The 21,510-nt window shown below is 23.4% G+C and overlaps 1 protein-coding gene across 1 annotated transcript in view; it reads right to left on the reverse strand.

Moving 5' to 3' along the window:
• The window catches only part of LOC107441526 (cell adhesion molecule Dscam1), a 406,695-nt gene that overhangs the window by 90,983 nt on the left and 294,202 nt on the right, over positions 1–21,510 (reverse strand). The window contains exon 19 of the mRNA XM_043043535.2: positions 13,165–13,353. Coding sequence (XP_042899469.2) covers positions 13,165–13,353 — 189 coding nt within the window. The remainder of the gene's footprint in view (positions 1–13,164; positions 13,354–21,510) is intronic.

Here is a 21,510-nt window from a genome sequence, read left to right on the forward strand (position 1 = left end):
TGTGATCGACGCAAGGCGATCTCAGGTTACCTATTGGTAAAATAGTTGTTGTCTAATTTTTTTGGGGGGAAAGTAGCTTTATTGTGTTTTCATGTTGGACATCTTAAACTGTAAATCCTGAACTGTTCGGTGCATAATTTCGCAGGCATGTTTGAATGCAGCTCAGACACACTCTGTGTAAATTCTTTTGATGATTGAACAGATATTGAACCAGCCAATCGAGTTCAATATTAACATTTTCGGATTATACAATGGTGTTTGAAGGAGATTGTAAGCTGCATCATGCACCCGCTTCGGATTTACAAGCTCAAACATGAAGTGGGAATTGAAAGCTAAGCTTTTTTTTTTCAATTTGATATGAATAGTGAATGAATCATTTATATTGGGTGGAAGACAGTCTACGATCTTGTGCAAGTCATTGGGTACGTTGACAATGAATTCTTTTATACCTAACTGGTGATCAATACACAGTTCTCGTACTTGCATGAAAGGGGTTCGGAGAGCCACCATTCGCTCTCCGGTAGGGTTCAATTTTGTCAACCACTTCGGTACTTTTGCGAGGAACGGACTTCATGATTGCGTTTGCGAACAGAATCCTTTCGTTTTTCCGTTCTCGTGTAAAGTTTAAGGTATTCCCATCTATGTTCTTTGGATTTGGCTAATTCTGTCTCGGTCAGTTTAGGCCTTGGCATCATTTTTTTCTTGCTTCAATTCTAAACTTTGGGACCGTGTCAGTCAGTTTGGAACCCTCTTTATTTGTTATATTCACCTGAACTAGTATTGAAAGCGATCCTGTTTGAACTGCAGGTTAGAATTTCTGATTCTTAATTATAACAATTAAAATTGTTAATGATATATCATGTCATTAACAATTCATGCAGTAACTATGTCATTATTCAAATTCATGTAGGAATAAATTTATGTAGAAAAAAATGAAGGTAGGGAAACAAAATGTGTGGTTTAATAAGAATAAATAAAAAAGTAATTAAAATTGTTAATGATAAATCATGATAGCCCTATGTCATTGTTTAAATTCATGTAAGAATATAGGAGTAAAATCACGTTTTTATCTCTCCTGAATACTTGAAATACGTTTTTTTAAAATTCAATATAAATGTTAAGATGTTTCATATAATTCTCATAAGAACTAAAAACATATTTGATGCAAATTTCTTATAACTGGTGAAAAAGAGGAATAAAATTCATCAATTATAAGCAAGGATAAAAAATAACAGTATTATTAATACATATTAAACGTTTTGATACTTACATGTGTATAAAATTTGATAATAATTTTTGGTCCACCTCAAATAATTTTTGAGGATGGAAGAAAAACGCGCTAAAAATTATTTGATGCGTTATAACATTAATCAATCCTAAGGACATATACATGTTTTAGTGATTTGGATAAATATCAATACTTAAGCAATAAGTAATCGTGTTTGAATTAGCAAAATTAAAGATGGTGTGTATGGATATTCTCATTTTCTCAATAGTTTACGGTTTAAATTATTATATATTGTAATAAAACTTCGCTATTAATAGTCGCATGAATTACTTTATTAAAATATAAGTTAAATATCAAAAATATCTAGCATATTATAGGATTTATTATTAAAGTAATATATTTGCTTTAGGGTTAGGAATTTACAACCAAGTATTAAAATATTGAAATTGAAATTAATTATTTAATGATGTCCTTATATAGATGAATTTATCTTACAAGAATATTCCCATATTTCGGAGCAAATCAGGCTTGAAGTAATTATATTTTAACAAAAATATCCAATTAAATATTAACAACGTATTAGTTATAACTTAATAAAAAAATGAAATTTAGTTATATCTAGTTAACTATCCATTTATTTAGTTTTCAGAAGTCAGCATTTGCTGTTAGAATGGAAAATTATGTAAGAATAAGCAACATAATAATATATTGCTGACAAGGATGCATTTCCTGACTCGTAGTTTATTTTCCGCCGAATGATCAGCGATCAATTCAGATACAAACACCACAGACATATCACTTCCTGATCAGCACATATCTTCCTCCACAATCCATATTGATTGCCCTAGTCCAGACGCGATTGGTCATTATGCCCAGTGCCCACGGAAGCCCCTCTGCGGAGGAAGATTACCTTTCAGATCATGTACCAATACCCAAGAAGGGATCACCTCTGATTCTAATGCCCAGCATTACTCTTCAGGCAACAATGCAGGAACTGGACACTGCTACTTGCTTTTTTTGTTTTACTTCATCATTTTTCCTTTTCTGGTTGGGATATTTTATTTATTTGTTTTTGTTTTAGCCTTCATTCTGTTGAAGAGGTTTTGAGATGAGAGACTACGAGGACCAGTTGGGAGAAAAATGTAGCAACATAATTGAAGGAGGCCGTGTTTGGGAACAGCAAACAAGGCGATTTGTAACTCGAAACGCTACAAAAGAAGCTTTCTGAATCACAATGGATACGGTTTCTTCTCGCGAGGATTTGTCACCCCAAGAGTCATGCTGTTTGTATAAATTCATTTCACCAAATGGAAATGTATGTTATGGAACAACTAGGATTGTTTCGGGGTGGAAGGAATGAAAACAGGAACATAGAAAATGAAAAGAATTTGGAACAGAAATAGAAAAATTGTTTGAGAAATCATATAAGTTTTTATTTCCTAAATGTCTAAAGTGGCATGAGATTGACTTTGTTGAACCAAATTTTTAGTGGGCCTATTTTAATTCACTGTTATTCTATTTCATCATAATAGAAAAAAAAAACTTTATGCCTTGAGATTGACTTTGTTGAACCAAATTTTTAGTGGGCCTATTCTAATTCACTGTTATTCTATTTCAACACAATAGAAAAAAAAAACTTTATGCCTCTTCTTATTTTTCCAAAAAAAAATCAACGACAACGCGATCAAATTAATTTCGAAGTAAAAAAAAAATACTATCAAATTTTGACTAATCATTGTCCAATGTCGCAAAAATTAAATGAGGTACTTAACTAATAAAAAGCCAGTTTCTTTAAATTTTTAATTGGCAGAAATTAAACAACTGTTAACATATTTAAAGGCAAATGAATTCCAGTCATATAAGAGAAATAGAAAATTTGACTGGTTTTAAATGATCTTACGCCTCTTTTGTTTCTATCGACGTTAATAATGTTTTGACTAATTTGAATGAATTGTTTTATTCAATTATGTATGCGTGTTTTTGCACCAATTACTCAAATGTAAGCCTAAGTGGCTTAGGGGGCATTCGCCTCCCAAAGAAGAAGCAAGGTTTGAATCCCAGTGGTGGCAGGCTATTATGAGTTATGCTCTAGACTCTCACCGACCATTGTGCTGACATAGAATATCCTTAGTGGTAGACGTATCATGCATAAAAAGCCCTTTGCCACCGTGCTAATCGTGAGAGGTTTTTCTCTCCATGTAATGCAAATGTTAGTTCTATAGTCCTATCACAAAGTCCTCCACGAAATCTAGTTTTTCCGAATGCTTGATTCAGAAGTTCCCTTGTTTTCCGTCTTATAGGCTCAAAATTAAAAATCCACTGAGTTAAATATTTACAGTCGTAAATTCAGAATTGGGTTTGCGGTTCAACGACGGTTATAAAATAAAATGACTAATTGGTAAAATATGTTTATTTTTATTCTTCTGTGATATATATATATATTGTATNATATATATATATATATATATATATATATATATATATATATATATATATATATATATATATATATATATATATATATATATATATATATATATATATATATATATATATATATATATATATATATATATATATATATATATATATATATATATATATATATATATATATATATATATATATATATATATATATATATATATATATATATATATATATATATATATATATATATATATATATATATATATATATATATATATATATATATATATATATATATATATATATATATATATATATATATATATATATATATATATATATATATATATATATATATATATATATATATATATATATATATATATATATATATATATATATATATATATATATATATATATATATATATATATATATATATATATATATATATATATATATATATATATATATATATATATATATATATATATATATATATATATATATATATATATATATATATATATATATATATATATATATATATATATATATATATATATATATATATATATATATATATATATATATATATATATATATATATATATATATATATATATATATATATATATATATATATATATATATATATATATATATATATATATATATATATATATATATATATATATATATATATATATATATATATATATATATATATATATATATATATATATATATATATATATATATATATATATATATATATATATATATATATATATATATATATATATATATATATATATATATATATATATATATATATATATATATATATATATATATATATATATATATATATATATATATATATATATATATATATATATATATATATATATATATATATATATATATATATATATATATATATATATATATATATATATATATATATATATATATATATATATATATATATATATATATATATATATATATATATATATATATATATATATATATATATATATATATATATATATATATATATATATATATATATATATATATATATATATATATATATATATATATATATATATATATATATATATATATATATATATATATATATATATATATATATATATATATATATATATATATATATATATATATATATATATATATATATATATATATATATATATATATATATATATATATATATATATATATATATATATATATATATATATATATATATATATATATATATATATATATATATATATATATATATATATATATATATATATATATATATATATATATATATATATATATATATATATATATATATATATATATATATATATATATATATATATATATATATATATATATATATATATATATATATATATATATATATATATATATATATATATATATATATATATATATATATATATATATATATATATATATATATATATATATATATATATATATATATATATATATATATATATATATATATATATATATATATATATATATATATATATATATATATATATATATATATATATATATATATATATATATATATATATATATATATATATATATATATATATATATATATATATATATATATATATATATATATATATATATATATATATATATATATATATATATATATATATATATATATATATATATATATATATATATATATATATATATATATATATATATATATATATATATATATATATATATATATATATATATATATATATATATATATATATATATATATATATATATATATATATATATATATATATATATATATATATATATATATATATATATATATATATATATATATATATATATATATATATATATATATATATATATATATATATATATATATATATATATATATATATATATATATATATATATATATATATATATATATATATATATATATATATATATATATATATATATATATATATATATATATATATATATATATATATATATATATATATATATATATATATATATATATATATATATATATATATATATATATATATATATATATATATATATATATATATATATATATATATATATATATATATATATATATATATATATATATATATATATATATATATATATATATATATATATATATATATATATATATATATATATATATATATATATATATATATATATATATATATATATATATATATATATATATATATATATATATATATATATATATATATATATATATATATATATATATATATATATATATATATATATATATATATATATATATATATATATATATATATATATATATATATATATATATATATATATATATATATATATATATATATATATATATATATATATATATATATATATATATATATATATATATATATATATATATATATATATATATATATATATATATATATATATATATATATATATATATATATATATATATATATATATATATATATATATATATATATATATATATATATATATATATATATATATATATATATATATATATATATATATATATATATATATATATATATATATATATATATATATATATATATATATATATATATATATATATATATATATATATATATATATATATATATATATATATATATATATATATATATATATATATATATATATATATATATATATATATATATATATATATATATATATATATATATATATATATATATATATATATATATATATATATATATATATATATATATATATATATATATATATATATATATATATATATATATATATATATATATATATATATATATATATATATATATATATATATATATATATATATATATATATATATATATATATATATATATATATATATATATATATATATATATATATATATATATATATATATATATATATATATATATATATATATATATATATATATATATATATATATATATATATATATATATATATATATATATATATATATATATATATATATATATATATATATATATATATATATATATATATATATATATATATATATATATATATATATATATATATATATATATATATATATATATATATATATATATATATATATATATATATATATATATATATATATATATATATATATATATATATATATATATATATATATATATATATATATATATATATATATATATATATATATATATATATATATATATATATATATATATATATATATATATATATATATATATATATATATATATATATATATATATATATATATATATATATATATATATATATATATATATATATATATATATATATATATATATATATATATATATATATATATATATATATATATATATATATATATATATATATATATATATATATATATATATATATATATATATATATATATATATATATATATATATATATATATATATATATATATATATATATATATATATATATATATATATATATATATATATATATATATATATATATATATATATATATATATATATATATATATATATATATATATATATATATATATATATATATATATATATATATATATATATATATATATATATATATATATATATATATATATATATATATATATATATATATATATATATATATAAATATATATATATATATATATATATATATAAATATATATATATATATATATCACAGAAGAATGAATTTACATCGCACTGAAAAAATCATTTATTTAATATGAACTATGTATAACACGAATTACAACTTTCATCAACTTAAAATTTTAAAGTTTTAATTTCATGTTATTTCATAAAGACAATCATCAAAAAGAAAATAAATTATACAAACCATGTCCGATGAAACTTATAAGAAATTGATTAGAAAAAAATAAGTTCAAGATTTTATAAATCTTTATAAATGCATGGATACTTCATAAAAATCCATTGCATATTTTCTATCTTAAACGCAACATTAACATAGTGTATGGAAATGCATGTTACAAAATACATAATAAAACATGTACCACTGAATGAATAATGCAATGAAACTTATATCAATAAGTATTATTTATTGATACATGCCAAACGCATACAAACCGTATAATACTTTTGTAAATATTTTTATTAAAATTCATTATTAACAAGATTTTTATACATTTCTTAATAACTTAGTGCATAGTTAATTAAGAAATATTTGAAAAGAGACAAAGTGAATTTTTAAAGAAGTCATGCAAATGCTATTACACGTTTGCATTTGTTTAGTAATGAACCCCGGTTTATTAAATTTTTGAAGTTGCTAAGAAATAAATCAATTAAGTAATACTTAAATTCATATTTATAAATATTACGAAGTTTTGATGGAAAAGTTTTCCTAGGAAGGAGACTTTCTTTAATAAATTATTGACGTATAGCTGTTTTATTTGAAGTAAAATATTATAAACATAACGGAGAGAAATTAAATGCTTTTGGTCATAACATTAATAAATTGTTAAGCGTGAGTGTAAGGAAGTTAGTAATTCAAAATTAAAGCTTGAAAACATTTAATGGTAATTAAAAATATTCGCAAAAATATTGCAATCGAAAATGCAAAAATTTTATAACAAAGTAATATATAGATATAAATATAATATATAGTTTAGATCTTAATATAAATATATAGTTTAGATCTTATAAAAACATCTGCCAATTTGTTTACAAAATGTTTCAAATTCTCTCCATCTCCTTTCAAATCAGTTTTAAATCTTATTATTATACTTGATCTCAAAAGATTGTGATGGGTTTAGATAGATTCAAAGGACTACAGATATCTTCAAAAAGTGAAGCCAGAAACATGAAGATGCACCAACAACGTATATTGGATTGGTAATTCGTAGAGAACATTTGTCAATTATACAGTTTTAGTGACATGATTGACATTTGAGCTATTCCTTTTTATCATTTTATCTATCTAGCTATTTATAGATAGATAGATAGATAGATTGATAGATATAGATATAGATAGATCGATAGCTGTGTGTTCTTTAATTTTCTTATAGTTTATTTATATAGTTATTGAAATCACTCTTAGTATAAAATTTAAATAGACTGATCACTTTTTACATAAAGGAAATCACTAAAACAGCATGGTAAAACCAGATGAAAAACTCACTACTCGATTGAGGATTGCTTTGATGGTTTGCACTTTTTTCAATACTGATTGTACTATCTCTCTCTATACATAAAATCGGTTCATTTAAACATAAATGTCTTCCACATTTTTTACAGCTTGAATAAGTAGTTTTTACTGTACCCAGTTTCAAATGATGTCATAGTATTAAGTAAAGAAAAAAAGAATGATTAATTATCATAAAAACATGATATAATTTGTTACCATACTTAGTTTTTAAATCTGAATGTAAAGATTTAACACACTGTAAAAATTATTGTCTCTGTCTATTATTTTTTTCCAAGTGCATTTGCTTTTTTTAACCCAAACATTTCAAGAAACATATAATCTAAGTGTGATGTATTAAAAAAATCGTGTCAAAAGTTATAACGATACATAGCCGCTACGAAATTTACGAAATTTCTTTACTGTACTGTTATGTTTTATTATCAAACTAAAACTAGATTAAAAAAATTAATTTTTTTTAAAGTTGAATTTAAACTTTTAAAGCAACGAAGCTCAGAAGAGTATGGCATATTAGTTATATTATTAGTGAAACCAATATCTTTTCACTTAAACAAAATACATATTTGATCTGTAACTTAATATATTAAGTTGTACCATGCTTCTAAATTGAACCTTAGCAATGCTTAAGATAATATGATACTTTTCATCCGGTGTTGAGGTTGAAGCAAAGATGATATTATGGCTCAATATATTTTAAACTTTTTTAGCAGTCTACTGATCTATATGTTGAATCAAATTGGATAATATGGCTCTTTATAAACGGGCAACTTTATTTGTTAGGCTAATTGGCCTTGTAAATGCATTTCAAAGTAATGCCAGCAGTTTTCACCTAGCTGGATTTTAAAGAGTTGGATTTCCTACTACCAGATATTCAAGAGCCAGATTATACGACCGTATTATTTTGGTTAAAGGAGCATACGACAGTTTTTAAAGATTTATTTGTAATTTAGAAAATTATTAAGTTAAAAATTATTTAATTAATTAATTTTAAGTGAATCACTGTGTGTAAAAAATTATTTAACATGATATATTTAAAAAAAAATCTTTTTAGTTGAAAATAACGTAAGATTTTTTCGCTTTTTAAAAAAAATATTTTTGTAGAAAATGATTAAGTGTTAAGTTTTTTTTAAACAAATATCATAACTTGGGTAGAAAATGAATCATCACCATCAAAATAATAAATCAAAATCAAACAATCATACTCTATATTATTTTTTATTGAATTCGACATAAATATACATATAGCAAGGATAAATAAAAATTCTGAGTGCCAGTCAAAGTATCAAATATTGACAAAATATAGGAACTTACTGCTCTATTTTTTTCTAGCGACGTATAAAATATAGTCTGGAGCAAACAGATATGACCTACCAGATATTTTCTTACGCCTTCGGAGTGAAATAAATCGCAAACAGCACAAGAAAAGGAAAATCTAAGATAAGAGTAATATTTTTTGTTTATTGGCTCCATCTTTATTTTCTAGACCAACTTTCTATAAAGTGAGTTTCATATTACAAAAAAAAAGCTATTTGTTAGCAAAACAAGGTCGCAGAGTAATTACTTAGCGTCTTATTTTTTTGCCGACAAATCTCACCTCAGGTACTCTACTGAAAGATCTTCTAGATTCTTTTATAACCATTTTTTTGTTTCAATATCAGATTTCTTTTCTATACAAGAAAGACACTGTTTGAAAAGAAACTTTTCTCGACTATAAGTCCATATAATATTACACGCCTCCACATAAAAATGAAAAAAGAAATTCAAGGCCTTTTTCGGATTTTGATTTCAGGATATTTCATAAAACTTTAGTATATTATCTGTTAAAACAGATTGCTTAATCCAACTAATATATATGATACAGAGCCATATAATTTTGTGAAGCTGCGGTTATATTTGAAATTGATTTTCATGCACATTCAGAACGGCTCAACGTTGAACAGTAATATCTTGACAATGAGCCACAAAACTATGTAAAAATTGTTGAAAACTGAGGAAGATATTTTATTTTATTTGACAAAAAATTAAATATCTCCTTTTTTATATTTTTCGTTGAACAGCAAACCGAAATCTGAGTTCTCAACGATCAATGTTCAACTCCGTTGCCTTGTAATCCTGAACTTAACCCAGAGGACATGGGAACTCCTGGAACAAGCACTGGGGCAAACTGGCCTTCACGGAGGACTTTCTGATGGAACTAACCTTCATTACGTAACATGGAAAGGAAAAACACGTAAACTTGTCACGGTTAGCCTGACAGCAAAGATATTCTAATCCATAGTCCGACGACCCCAGATGATATTTTACATCAACACTGTGGCTGGAGCAAGCCAGCAACAGAATTCGTATCGAACATCCACTGTAAGGATTCGAACCTGTATATCTCGTTAGGAGGCGAACGCTCTATCTCATGAACAGCCGCAGTTGTAAAAATAAATATTAAATCAGGACAATATTTTTTTAAGACTATATTTATTATTACCTATTTTAAAAAAATATTAAATCTAAACATATTAACATATATTATGTAATAATATATATTATGTAATAATATATATTATGCAATAATATATATTATGGTATTATTTTTATTATTATTTATTATATATTAATATTTATCTTTTTATTATTTATATTATCTTTTCATTATTTATATTATCTATTTATTATTTATATTATACATTTATTATTTATTTTATTTTATTTTATTTATAATATTTTCCAGTCATCATGCTTAAAAATGGTTAATTTTAGCGATACTTTAGGTTAAAACTAGGTACGCAGATACCTGTAAACTAGCGTGACGCGCCATTGCACAGAACATTTATAGTAGCAGTTTTGAAAGTCATTTAAATGATAATTATGAATAATTTGAAAATTTGCCTCCCACATTCTCTTGAAAAGCAGGTGTGTGGCCTCATTGGTCTGGAGCTCACGCTCGCGTTGCAAGTTTTGTCACTGAATGTCAATGAAATGTAAGTTTTTAAATGTTGCAGTATAACAAGAATTATATACATGCACTAATTTTGTTTAGTGCATTTGAATTAAGTGTATTATAAAATGTAAATGTCTGTTTTTGTTAGTGTTAGCATTCATATAATTTTATATGTTTTTCAAAAATATAAAATGTTAACTATCATATTTAACAATTATTTATTTAAGGAATATTTTTATGCACATTAAAAACTCCAAAATGGTGGACTCTATGGAAACAACAATGGTTCGATAATTTTTACTGAAATATTTTTGTAATGATTTTGGTAAAATTATATATAAAATATGTTATATAGTATTTGATAAAATATGGTAAATACTATAGAATTTGGTAATTTTATCATACCTTAGAGCGTGGTATAAAAACCATTTGTTCGGTTAAATTTACTACTCAGTTTTGTAATTTTTACCAAATGTGTAGTAAGAACTATAAATTTTTGAAACCTGAATTTCAGGTAAACCTTTACCCTATGAACGGAATAACTATCAAATGAATGGTCTAAATACATATTTTGTTTTATTATCCAGAATTATGTTTTTTTTCTTTCTTTTACCCAGAAATGTCATTAATATATATTACGGTAATTTTACCCGAATTTTTTCTCCATGAAAATATCTGCAAGATATCTGTTACATAGAGGAAGAGAAAACGCATTAAAATATATTTTTTGTACCAGATCCNGTCATAAGAGTCGAATCGTCGAAGAACATTCTAGTGACTTTCAAGTCATGTCTTGGCCCCCAAATTCACCTGACCTCAATCCAATCAATTTGTGGTCCTACTTGGAAAACCAAATTTATGCTGCCACGCTGCCCCCTCGCATTGTGAGGGAATTGCAGGACCAGTTGGTGAGCGCTTGGCACCAGATACCTCAGACTACCTATCAGCACCTAGTGGAATGAATGCCACAACGGGTGCTAGCAGTTTTGAGGGCTAAAGGTGGTCCTACATGTTATTAGCAGGGTAGTCATAATGTAATGGCTCTTCGGTGTATAGAAAATCATCATTTTTTAACGTCATATCTGAATTAACGTCATATCTTATGTGAATGAATTATAATTGTATTAATATTAAATTAATAATATTAAATTAATAATATTAATTCATATTATAATATATTAATTAACATTTAAATAACAATGTAATAGCACAGTAGGAAAATGAAACCTACCTCCACCATTTGTTTTCGCGATGACCTCTTCACTTGGTTCTCCTCTACCAGCTGTATTGAATGCCGTTATTGTAAAATGATATTTTGTTCCACATTTTAAGTTTTTCACAATTGCATTGTTGCGTTGTGGAGGAATGTGAGACTCATCTGCTGTATCACCCATATCATTTTTATAATGTATCACGTATCCTATAGGGAAGGCAAGAAGAAGAGTTCTATAATGCATCAGAAATGCGTGATACTTAATGCAAAATATACTAAATACATAAAGGTATTCTATGCATGAGATTTATTTTAAAGAATCTCAGATTTGACTATTTCATCAATGAAAATCGTTAAGAAAACATAATTTTTATACGTGAAACAAACTGATTGATATTTAAATGATAATGGGCGATTTGAGTATAATATTATTATTTGTATGAAAGTTATGATTATACATGTATATTTATTGTAGTACAAATATGAATTACGTATAACTATTTTTGTTAATTACTACATAATTATCTGTAGTTATTAATAACGCTCTTGTATTTAGGGAAGGATTAATAAAAGATATGTCGAAACAATTAATTTTTATGTAAGATAATTTTCCAACCGAATGTGGAATACACCAGATTTTTCCAAACATGGAAACGATGTGAAAAATTACTTTAAAAACAGTAGACGATAGAAATGTACGTTTTTCTTGATACTGCTTAAAAAACAAGTTTTTTCTTATGAAATAAAATATAGTAACAAAGTAAGTAAAAAGATGACGCTGCTGACTACAAAAACTATAAACACTGCCTTTGCAGCGTGTTCCACTATTTCAAATGAAAAAGTTGTTTGAGTGTCTGTTAATTTTGCCCTTAGACTGCACCACATTGTTTCGGCTTAGTGGTTATAACAATTACATTGTTTTTATAAGTTTTCTCATTTAAAAGTGTCCTATATTAACAAACTTTGAACAAATTTTAAAAAGTGATGATGGCAAATATCTATTATCCCGAATGAAACGGAAGAAACAGGACAATTCAACCTCCTTTTGGTTTTCTTTACTTTACAAACCGTAAGTATCTTACAAAAAGTATTTTACAACAGTACTTTACAAACAATTAGTTTAAATTAAAATAAGAAAGGATTTTAGTTCTACTTTAGTTGTCACACTTTGTGCCAAATTAATAAAGCATTCCATTTAATAGCATAAACTAACATAGACCCAAGAAGATTATGTTAAAGCATTTTTGTTTTGAAATTCCTTAAAAGTCAGCGTTTATTTCTGAAAAAGGAAGAAATAATTACTTAGACCAATATAACGTTCACTAATTTATACTTTTTCATCAATGTAAAAATCAATTTTATTTTAAAAATCGCTAGTTTTGAATTACATCATACCGGAGAAATTTATCTTTATTTTTTTTATTTTGACATAAAAAATATTGAAAGTATCGTAAATATTTGATGTTTACTTTAGATTTGAAATATAAGAGAGAAATAAATTTACAGAAGACAGAAATAATTAAATTTCAGCGAAAAATATTTTGAGTAACAAAAAAAAATCAATATGTTATAATGCATTGTGTTGTTGTTTTAAAAAGTCTAACATCTAAAGCGTGTTGTTGAAATGTTGTCTGAAATATTTATTTGCTTCTATTATTTTTTTTAATTTGATTAACATGTAAACAATATTTGCTCTATTGGTTCAAAACTACTTTTCCTGCTTTTTTTTTGTCTTCAAAGGTCAGATGCTCATGTTAATTTAATTTAATTCATCTGCATAAAATAGGGATGTCTCAGCAAGAGGTTGAACTAAATCTTTGAGCGGACTAAATCCATCAATAGTCGTAATTTTGTGGTTGAGAATGACAACTATTTGTTTGCACTATTCCTATTGGACGATACGTATCCTCTTCTCAATAGAAACGATCCTATTGGCCGCTATCACTGATTCACTATTGCTGGATTTCCAGTGGAAGAGACATCAGCTTAGACATCTCTATGGGTAAACACCTATTAGACCTTATAGATATACGTGGACAGCTATTACATTGGTAAACCCTATACACACTTATTATAGGTGATTTAATTTATTCTACTTAGTGAATGTTTTTCATCAGGGTAGATTTTATATGCTTACAATCCGATTTTAACTCAGAAGTCATTTCTGTTTCACAAAATAAAATTAAAATAAAATTAAAATAATTTAAATTAGAAATTATTTATTTCCTACAGGGAATGATTTTTTTTTTAACAATTAACAATGTAAGAGAATGCTGTAATTTTAGGCAGAATAGTTAGATATGAATATGAATAATATTCAGAGTTATAAATATAAATAATACACTGAGAAAAAAATATAATAAAATCTACTAAATAATAATAACAATACGTTAAAATTTACCGTGTTCTCGGATCTATGAGAACACAAAAAAGCTCGGTTTTTTTAAGGAAATGCTTTAGGAATAAGTTTGTAAAATTAACATTTAAATATGGTTTTATATTATGAGGTAAAGTTTGGTAAATGTAATAAAATTTGGTATTTGTGTCATGATTCATGATACTTCAGAGCATGGCATAACAAAACATTTATTCGGTTAAATTTATTTTTCAGTTTTGTATTTTTAACTAAATGCGCGGTAATCGGAACTTTTAATTTTAAAAAAACAAAATTTCTATTAAACCGTTACGATATGAGTGGAAAAATTACCAAATGAATGGTTCAAATATCGAATATTTCAATTTGGCAGATTTATCTATTGTTTTCATCAAAACTGTTACGACCATACAGTACGGTAATTTTTTTTTGTGTTTTGTTCTCTGTGTAATATTTTGTATTATTATTTTTGTACTAGCATTTTTAAAGCACTTATTGTTAATGTTTTATTAGTATTTACTTTTATGATGAAAAAAAAATCTTGTATTTAAAATCCATATCAATAAATTCTTAACCATAAATATAGTAAACAGGTATATGGGTGGAAGTTACTGCCTTGGATTTGTGTCCGTGAAATCAATCCTGCATATTTCTTTTCAAGCTCTTATTTAAGCCCATATGATAGTATTTATGACACAATATTAACTTTAAATAGACCATCTTGATACAATTAACGTTAGTTAACGAACTTATACGTTAATCGAGTATACAATTAACAAAAATGCCTTATCTAAAACACCAAAGTAACCGTTATAACCAGAATTTATTCCTATTATTAATTTATTATTAATTGTAACAACATATGTGGAAAAAAATTATCAAACGAAGTGTTTAAATACCGTATATTTTAGTTTTTAATACCAAAATTATGTTTTTTTTTCCTTACCAGCTCCTATCTTTTTTCTTTTTGTTATTCCCATACAGCACGGTAATCTTACCATTTTTTTTCTCTTTTTTTCTCCGTGTATCATGAATTAGCACATCTGCTTGCTCTATGTGCATACCGAGGTAGTAAACAATACGCATAAGATCGCGTAGATCAACAACGTCATCTATTGATAAAATTTCTAACTATTTTTTCGATGAAAGTCTTTTTTTTTTAGTAGAACTGGATCTAGGAGTTCTTGAGTACCAACAATTAATTTTAATCACTCAGAACTTTAAGAGATGTTTAAGTGTTCTGAATACAATTGAAAGCTTTTTTAATGGTTCTTTGCCGCAAACTATACATCTGTTTTATTTAAATAGGTTTGACATCTTTATTTTCTAAAATAGGTCGACTTGCAAGGTAATTTCTTAAGGATAATATGTTTATCAACATTAGGTCTTTCGCTCAAAAAAAATTTTTTTTTAATTCTCGAGGGAATTTTAAAAGACTTCATATTTAAAAAAATCTGTGAAGATAAATGGAAAACAGATTCGTTAAATGACACTTTAGTAATTTAAGAAACGTATCTTCAAAAAATGTATATCTATAAAAAAAAATAATAAAAAAAAATAAATAAATAAAAAAAAAACAGTTTAAGTAGTTTATGAAATCTCTGAAAAAATCAGATATTTTTAAAAATTATTCAGAAAAAAAAACAACGTAAGTGTTGTCAACAAAAAATAAAGCGAGTATTTTTAATGAAATAAAATAAATGAGTGTTTTCAAATGGCCACTTGAAACTTTTTCGAATAAGCTCTTCAAATATCGTCTATGATAGCCATCCACTTCAATACGTGATTCAAAAAGATATCTTAGTCTAGGACTATCTAAAACCGATAAACAAACAATATATTTTTAAAAAATTGTTAAAAAAATATTTATTATTTGATTTAAATATTATTTCAAACCATTTAACTTTGATACAAAATTATGACACAAATTTAACGTTGTTAAAGTTGCGCGACACATCTATTAAAATCAAATATCTCGTTTTTTGCTTTAAAAAAGCATTTAAAGAAATGAAAAAAATTGCAGGATTTTATCTGAAAAGCAGCAAAATTTTAAAAAAAAAGAATTAGTGAAAATAAATTCATTTAGTAACATGTCATAGAATTTAAGCAATTTATATTTAGAATGTATAAAAACAGTTGGTGCAGTTAAAACAAAAATAAAAATTCTCTGGAAAACCAGTTGTTTAAGGATTTAACGCAAGATAAAGAGTTTTTATATGAGTCTAACCATCCATTATTAAAACCCAAAAAATAAATTAAATGTTTTGAAAATGCCCCTTGACGCTCTTCAACTAGGTCCTTTAATTGGTCTATGATGATCAAAGACAAGGCGTATGACCGATACATATTTCAAAATATTATTCGAAATCGGTCTCTCAAGCATTTAATTGTACCTAATTATTTAAATGGCTTTCAGAGTTATCTGGCATTTTTATTTAAAACTTTTTTTCTGTGTCTTGGATTCAAATTTTTAAAATTTATTGAATTTCAGCAAAAGGAATTTTGAGAGTAAATTGAGTAGCCTTTTTCACTTTTAGATTCCTTGCAGACTTAGTTTAAAGGAAAGATTTTCCAAATTTTTTTTTCTAATTAATTATTTAGCAATAAAACTTTGATAAAATATGCGACACATGTATGAATTAAATTTTTAAAACATGCCTAAAAATTATGACAATTTGTAGATATATGCACTTCAAGTTTTTGTGGGTAAAATTACAAGTCATAACTTGTTATTTGTGAACCATTGCATTTTGTGAGATCCCGGATTCATTACTTTTAAAAGGATTTTGAAAAATTCTTCAATTCAAAATGTTTAAAATTTTATATGGAGAAGCCTTAAAAATATATTTTTAAATCTGCTGAACACAATTACCAATTGATAACTCTAAAGTTAAACACATTATATCTAGTTAAACACAAAAAAACAAATTAAACTTAAAACTTAACACATTTCTAATACAGAATATTGCGTTTTTAAATTTCTTCATAGCAACTAAAATCTGTAGTCTAAATCACTGTATGGCAAAGAAAAATGAGCCACGCGTTTTTAAGATAAATAAGTAAAATAAAATAAACATAGAATATCTTCTACAATAAAATTAAATTTTCTTAGATAACTTTAAAAGTATGTGTATTTCCTAAAGAAAGTCTTACATAAAAAATATATTATTTCTGGGGCGTTAAATACTAAAATGAGTTTTAAATTACTATGAACACAGTAATACCTACATAAATATTAAACAAGTTAAGATAATGTTACGAAATATAAGTATTAAGTGCATTTATCTGTTGATTTAAATTAATTAAACCATATATAATTACGGCAATTTCAATCCGTGAGTTGCATAAATATTCCTTAAACATTATTAACGTTCCAGCAAAACATTAATAATGATTATCTATTCTCCTCTCTTTGACGAATTTCCACGTGCATCTAAATAAGAAGTGTCATTCTATAAGCCGATTCTAGAATCCCAATCGTTATTAAACTTTAATGCCGGCAAGTGAAGTTTTCATAAACACGCTATTAGTTAAAACGGCATTGCCATCCGAACAAACATTCGAAGTTGGGATCCTATTTATTGCACCGTGGAAACAGAATTTTCAAATAAATATATCATTCCTTGAAAGCGCAAAAGAATAAACGAAACGGCATATTGGGAAGCTGCTTATTCCAACTGTTCTCCATTGCATTAAGAATTAATTTAGAACTGCTTGAAACGAATTTAAAGATTCTTTTAAGTTTTCCGTCACTTCCTTTCGCTTCCTCTAGCATTAATGTTTTACTCATATCAGTTAACGACAAATTAAATGCATGCGTTAAACAGATAACCGGCTTCCCAGCCGTTACAACCAATTTATTACTAATCTTTCTCCCCCAATCCTTTATTAACCACTCTCGTTACCTAGGCAACGTACGCCAAGGCATGTGACAAGCAATAAATCTCCTGATTAATGAAATTTCTACAGGAAGCTGTTGTTACCCATGAGTCTGATTTTGTTTCGTTGGAGTGTGTATATTTTGTTAATTTACGCTTTTGAAAATTGAGATTTGCTCGTAAATATTGGGGAAAAAATAAGCCAGATTGTCCTTGGGGTACATAAAGCTGATTTGCTTAGTTGGTTGCAGCTAATTAGGTTAACGGGGAATATGCAAAATTGGATTTAAAGTTACGAATATTAGGTTATACATTATACCAAACTTCATCAGGTAAGAAAAACATATTTTAGTAAGATAGGGATAGAGCAAATTGATTGATTTATTTGAAGATTGCGAGATTGATTCATTTACAATAACTCGAATATATAACGGATCATAGACAAAATGCAAAAAAAACATATATCTGGCAGATTGCAGATATAGTACAATAACTAGATACACCGTTAGAAATTTCTAAGAAAACTGGTTAAATATTAATTTAATTGTTGTTTTAGTATATTCAAACACGGCTGTCAAATAATCATAGGGTGCATAGCTAGAACAAAAAAACAAGCACATTTAAAGCACTTTTTAAGCCCTCAAAAAATAATTTTAATTACTTTTAAAAAAAATCATAACTAGGATCTGTGCAGTAACAAAAATTATTATTTCTATCGTTTAAAGTTCTTAATTTATAAGAAAGAATATAAAATGGAGAAAATTGTGAAAATCATGCATTTTTTGTATAATTTAGAACGACAATCGACACGGCAAAAGAAAAAATGTCTCTATAAATGATAGAAAATTAAGCACTTTTTATAAGCCCCGAATAAAATAAGCACCTTTAAGCGCTTTTAAAAGACGTAAATAAAAAATAAGCACCTTTAAGCACTTTTTAAAAACGCTAAGCACCCTGATAAATAAGATGGTAGTCAAACTATTAACAGTGAGGAAAAAAGTTTATTAAATGTTTTCACCTAATACGGTTATACAACCTGAATTTTATTCTACTAAATATAGAGGACCATTTAGTTCCTTGCAGTTGGGTACATAGTATAACCAAGGAGTTAATCTTTCAATCTCATGACAGTCAGAACGGGAGTTCGAGCCCCAGGGTTGACACCACAATATTTCCACCATTCCCTTCAACACATTAAGGATATCAAAGTTTTGAACTCTCCATTTCATAACCTTCGATTGTTAGAATACGGCAATTCCATTCATGCATAATTCTAATACCCATTACCTAGCGAAAAGTCTAACACCAATATCCAGTCACATTTCTTTATTACTGCTTTGAAACCATGCTAGTTGTAAATGATTAAAAAACCATTGAACTTTGCATTCCTGGTTTTTTAACCATACTAGTGCTAAACGGTTTCAAAACCGTAAAATTAAAAATATTTATTTACTGTAAATTCCACAGTTAACTGGATGGGCAGATTACTGCCGGTAATTTTATCGAAATTTTAGAAAGAAATTTTTAACAATGGAATGCAATATATCACTGAAATATATTATTTTAAATTTAAAGGTACCATTTTGAGGTAAAGGTACCATAATGGTTTTCCATCTTTTACATTTATACAAAAATTAAAAAAATAACGTGTATTTTGAGAAAATGCAAAACTTGAGTGAAATAGGTCTAATAGGTAAATATCGAAATAATTTATAGGCCAAATAGTCAAATATACATTAAAATATATCCCAGTTCAGAGAAATTTCATTTTTCCTAATTATTTCCTTTTACATTGTGTTATTTATTATACTTAAAAGCTAAGGATTGAAAGAACACGGTGATGTGTTTAAAGATTTAAGGATAATTTATACTACCATAACAAACTGAATAGTGAAATTTTAGTGCTTTTTATGCAATGAAATCCTTTTTGTAACTTGCATGCATTAAAAATTACTCGTTTAAATAGAAGACTATTTCAAGAATTCTTTTGTTGAGAACCTTCCCATTCCCAAAGAGGGTTTTTATTATACCTAATTGGTGGAAAGACATTAAAATAAGATTGAAAACGCTGTGCTTTTTCTTTAATATGGAAGAAAAAACAACATCAGGGCA

The sequence above is a fragment of the Parasteatoda tepidariorum genome, chromosome 8, assembly GCF_043381705.1.
Source record: "Parasteatoda tepidariorum isolate YZ-2023 chromosome 8, CAS_Ptep_4.0, whole genome shotgun sequence".
Lineage (NCBI taxonomy): Eukaryota > Metazoa > Arthropoda > Arachnida > Araneae > Theridiidae > Parasteatoda > Parasteatoda tepidariorum.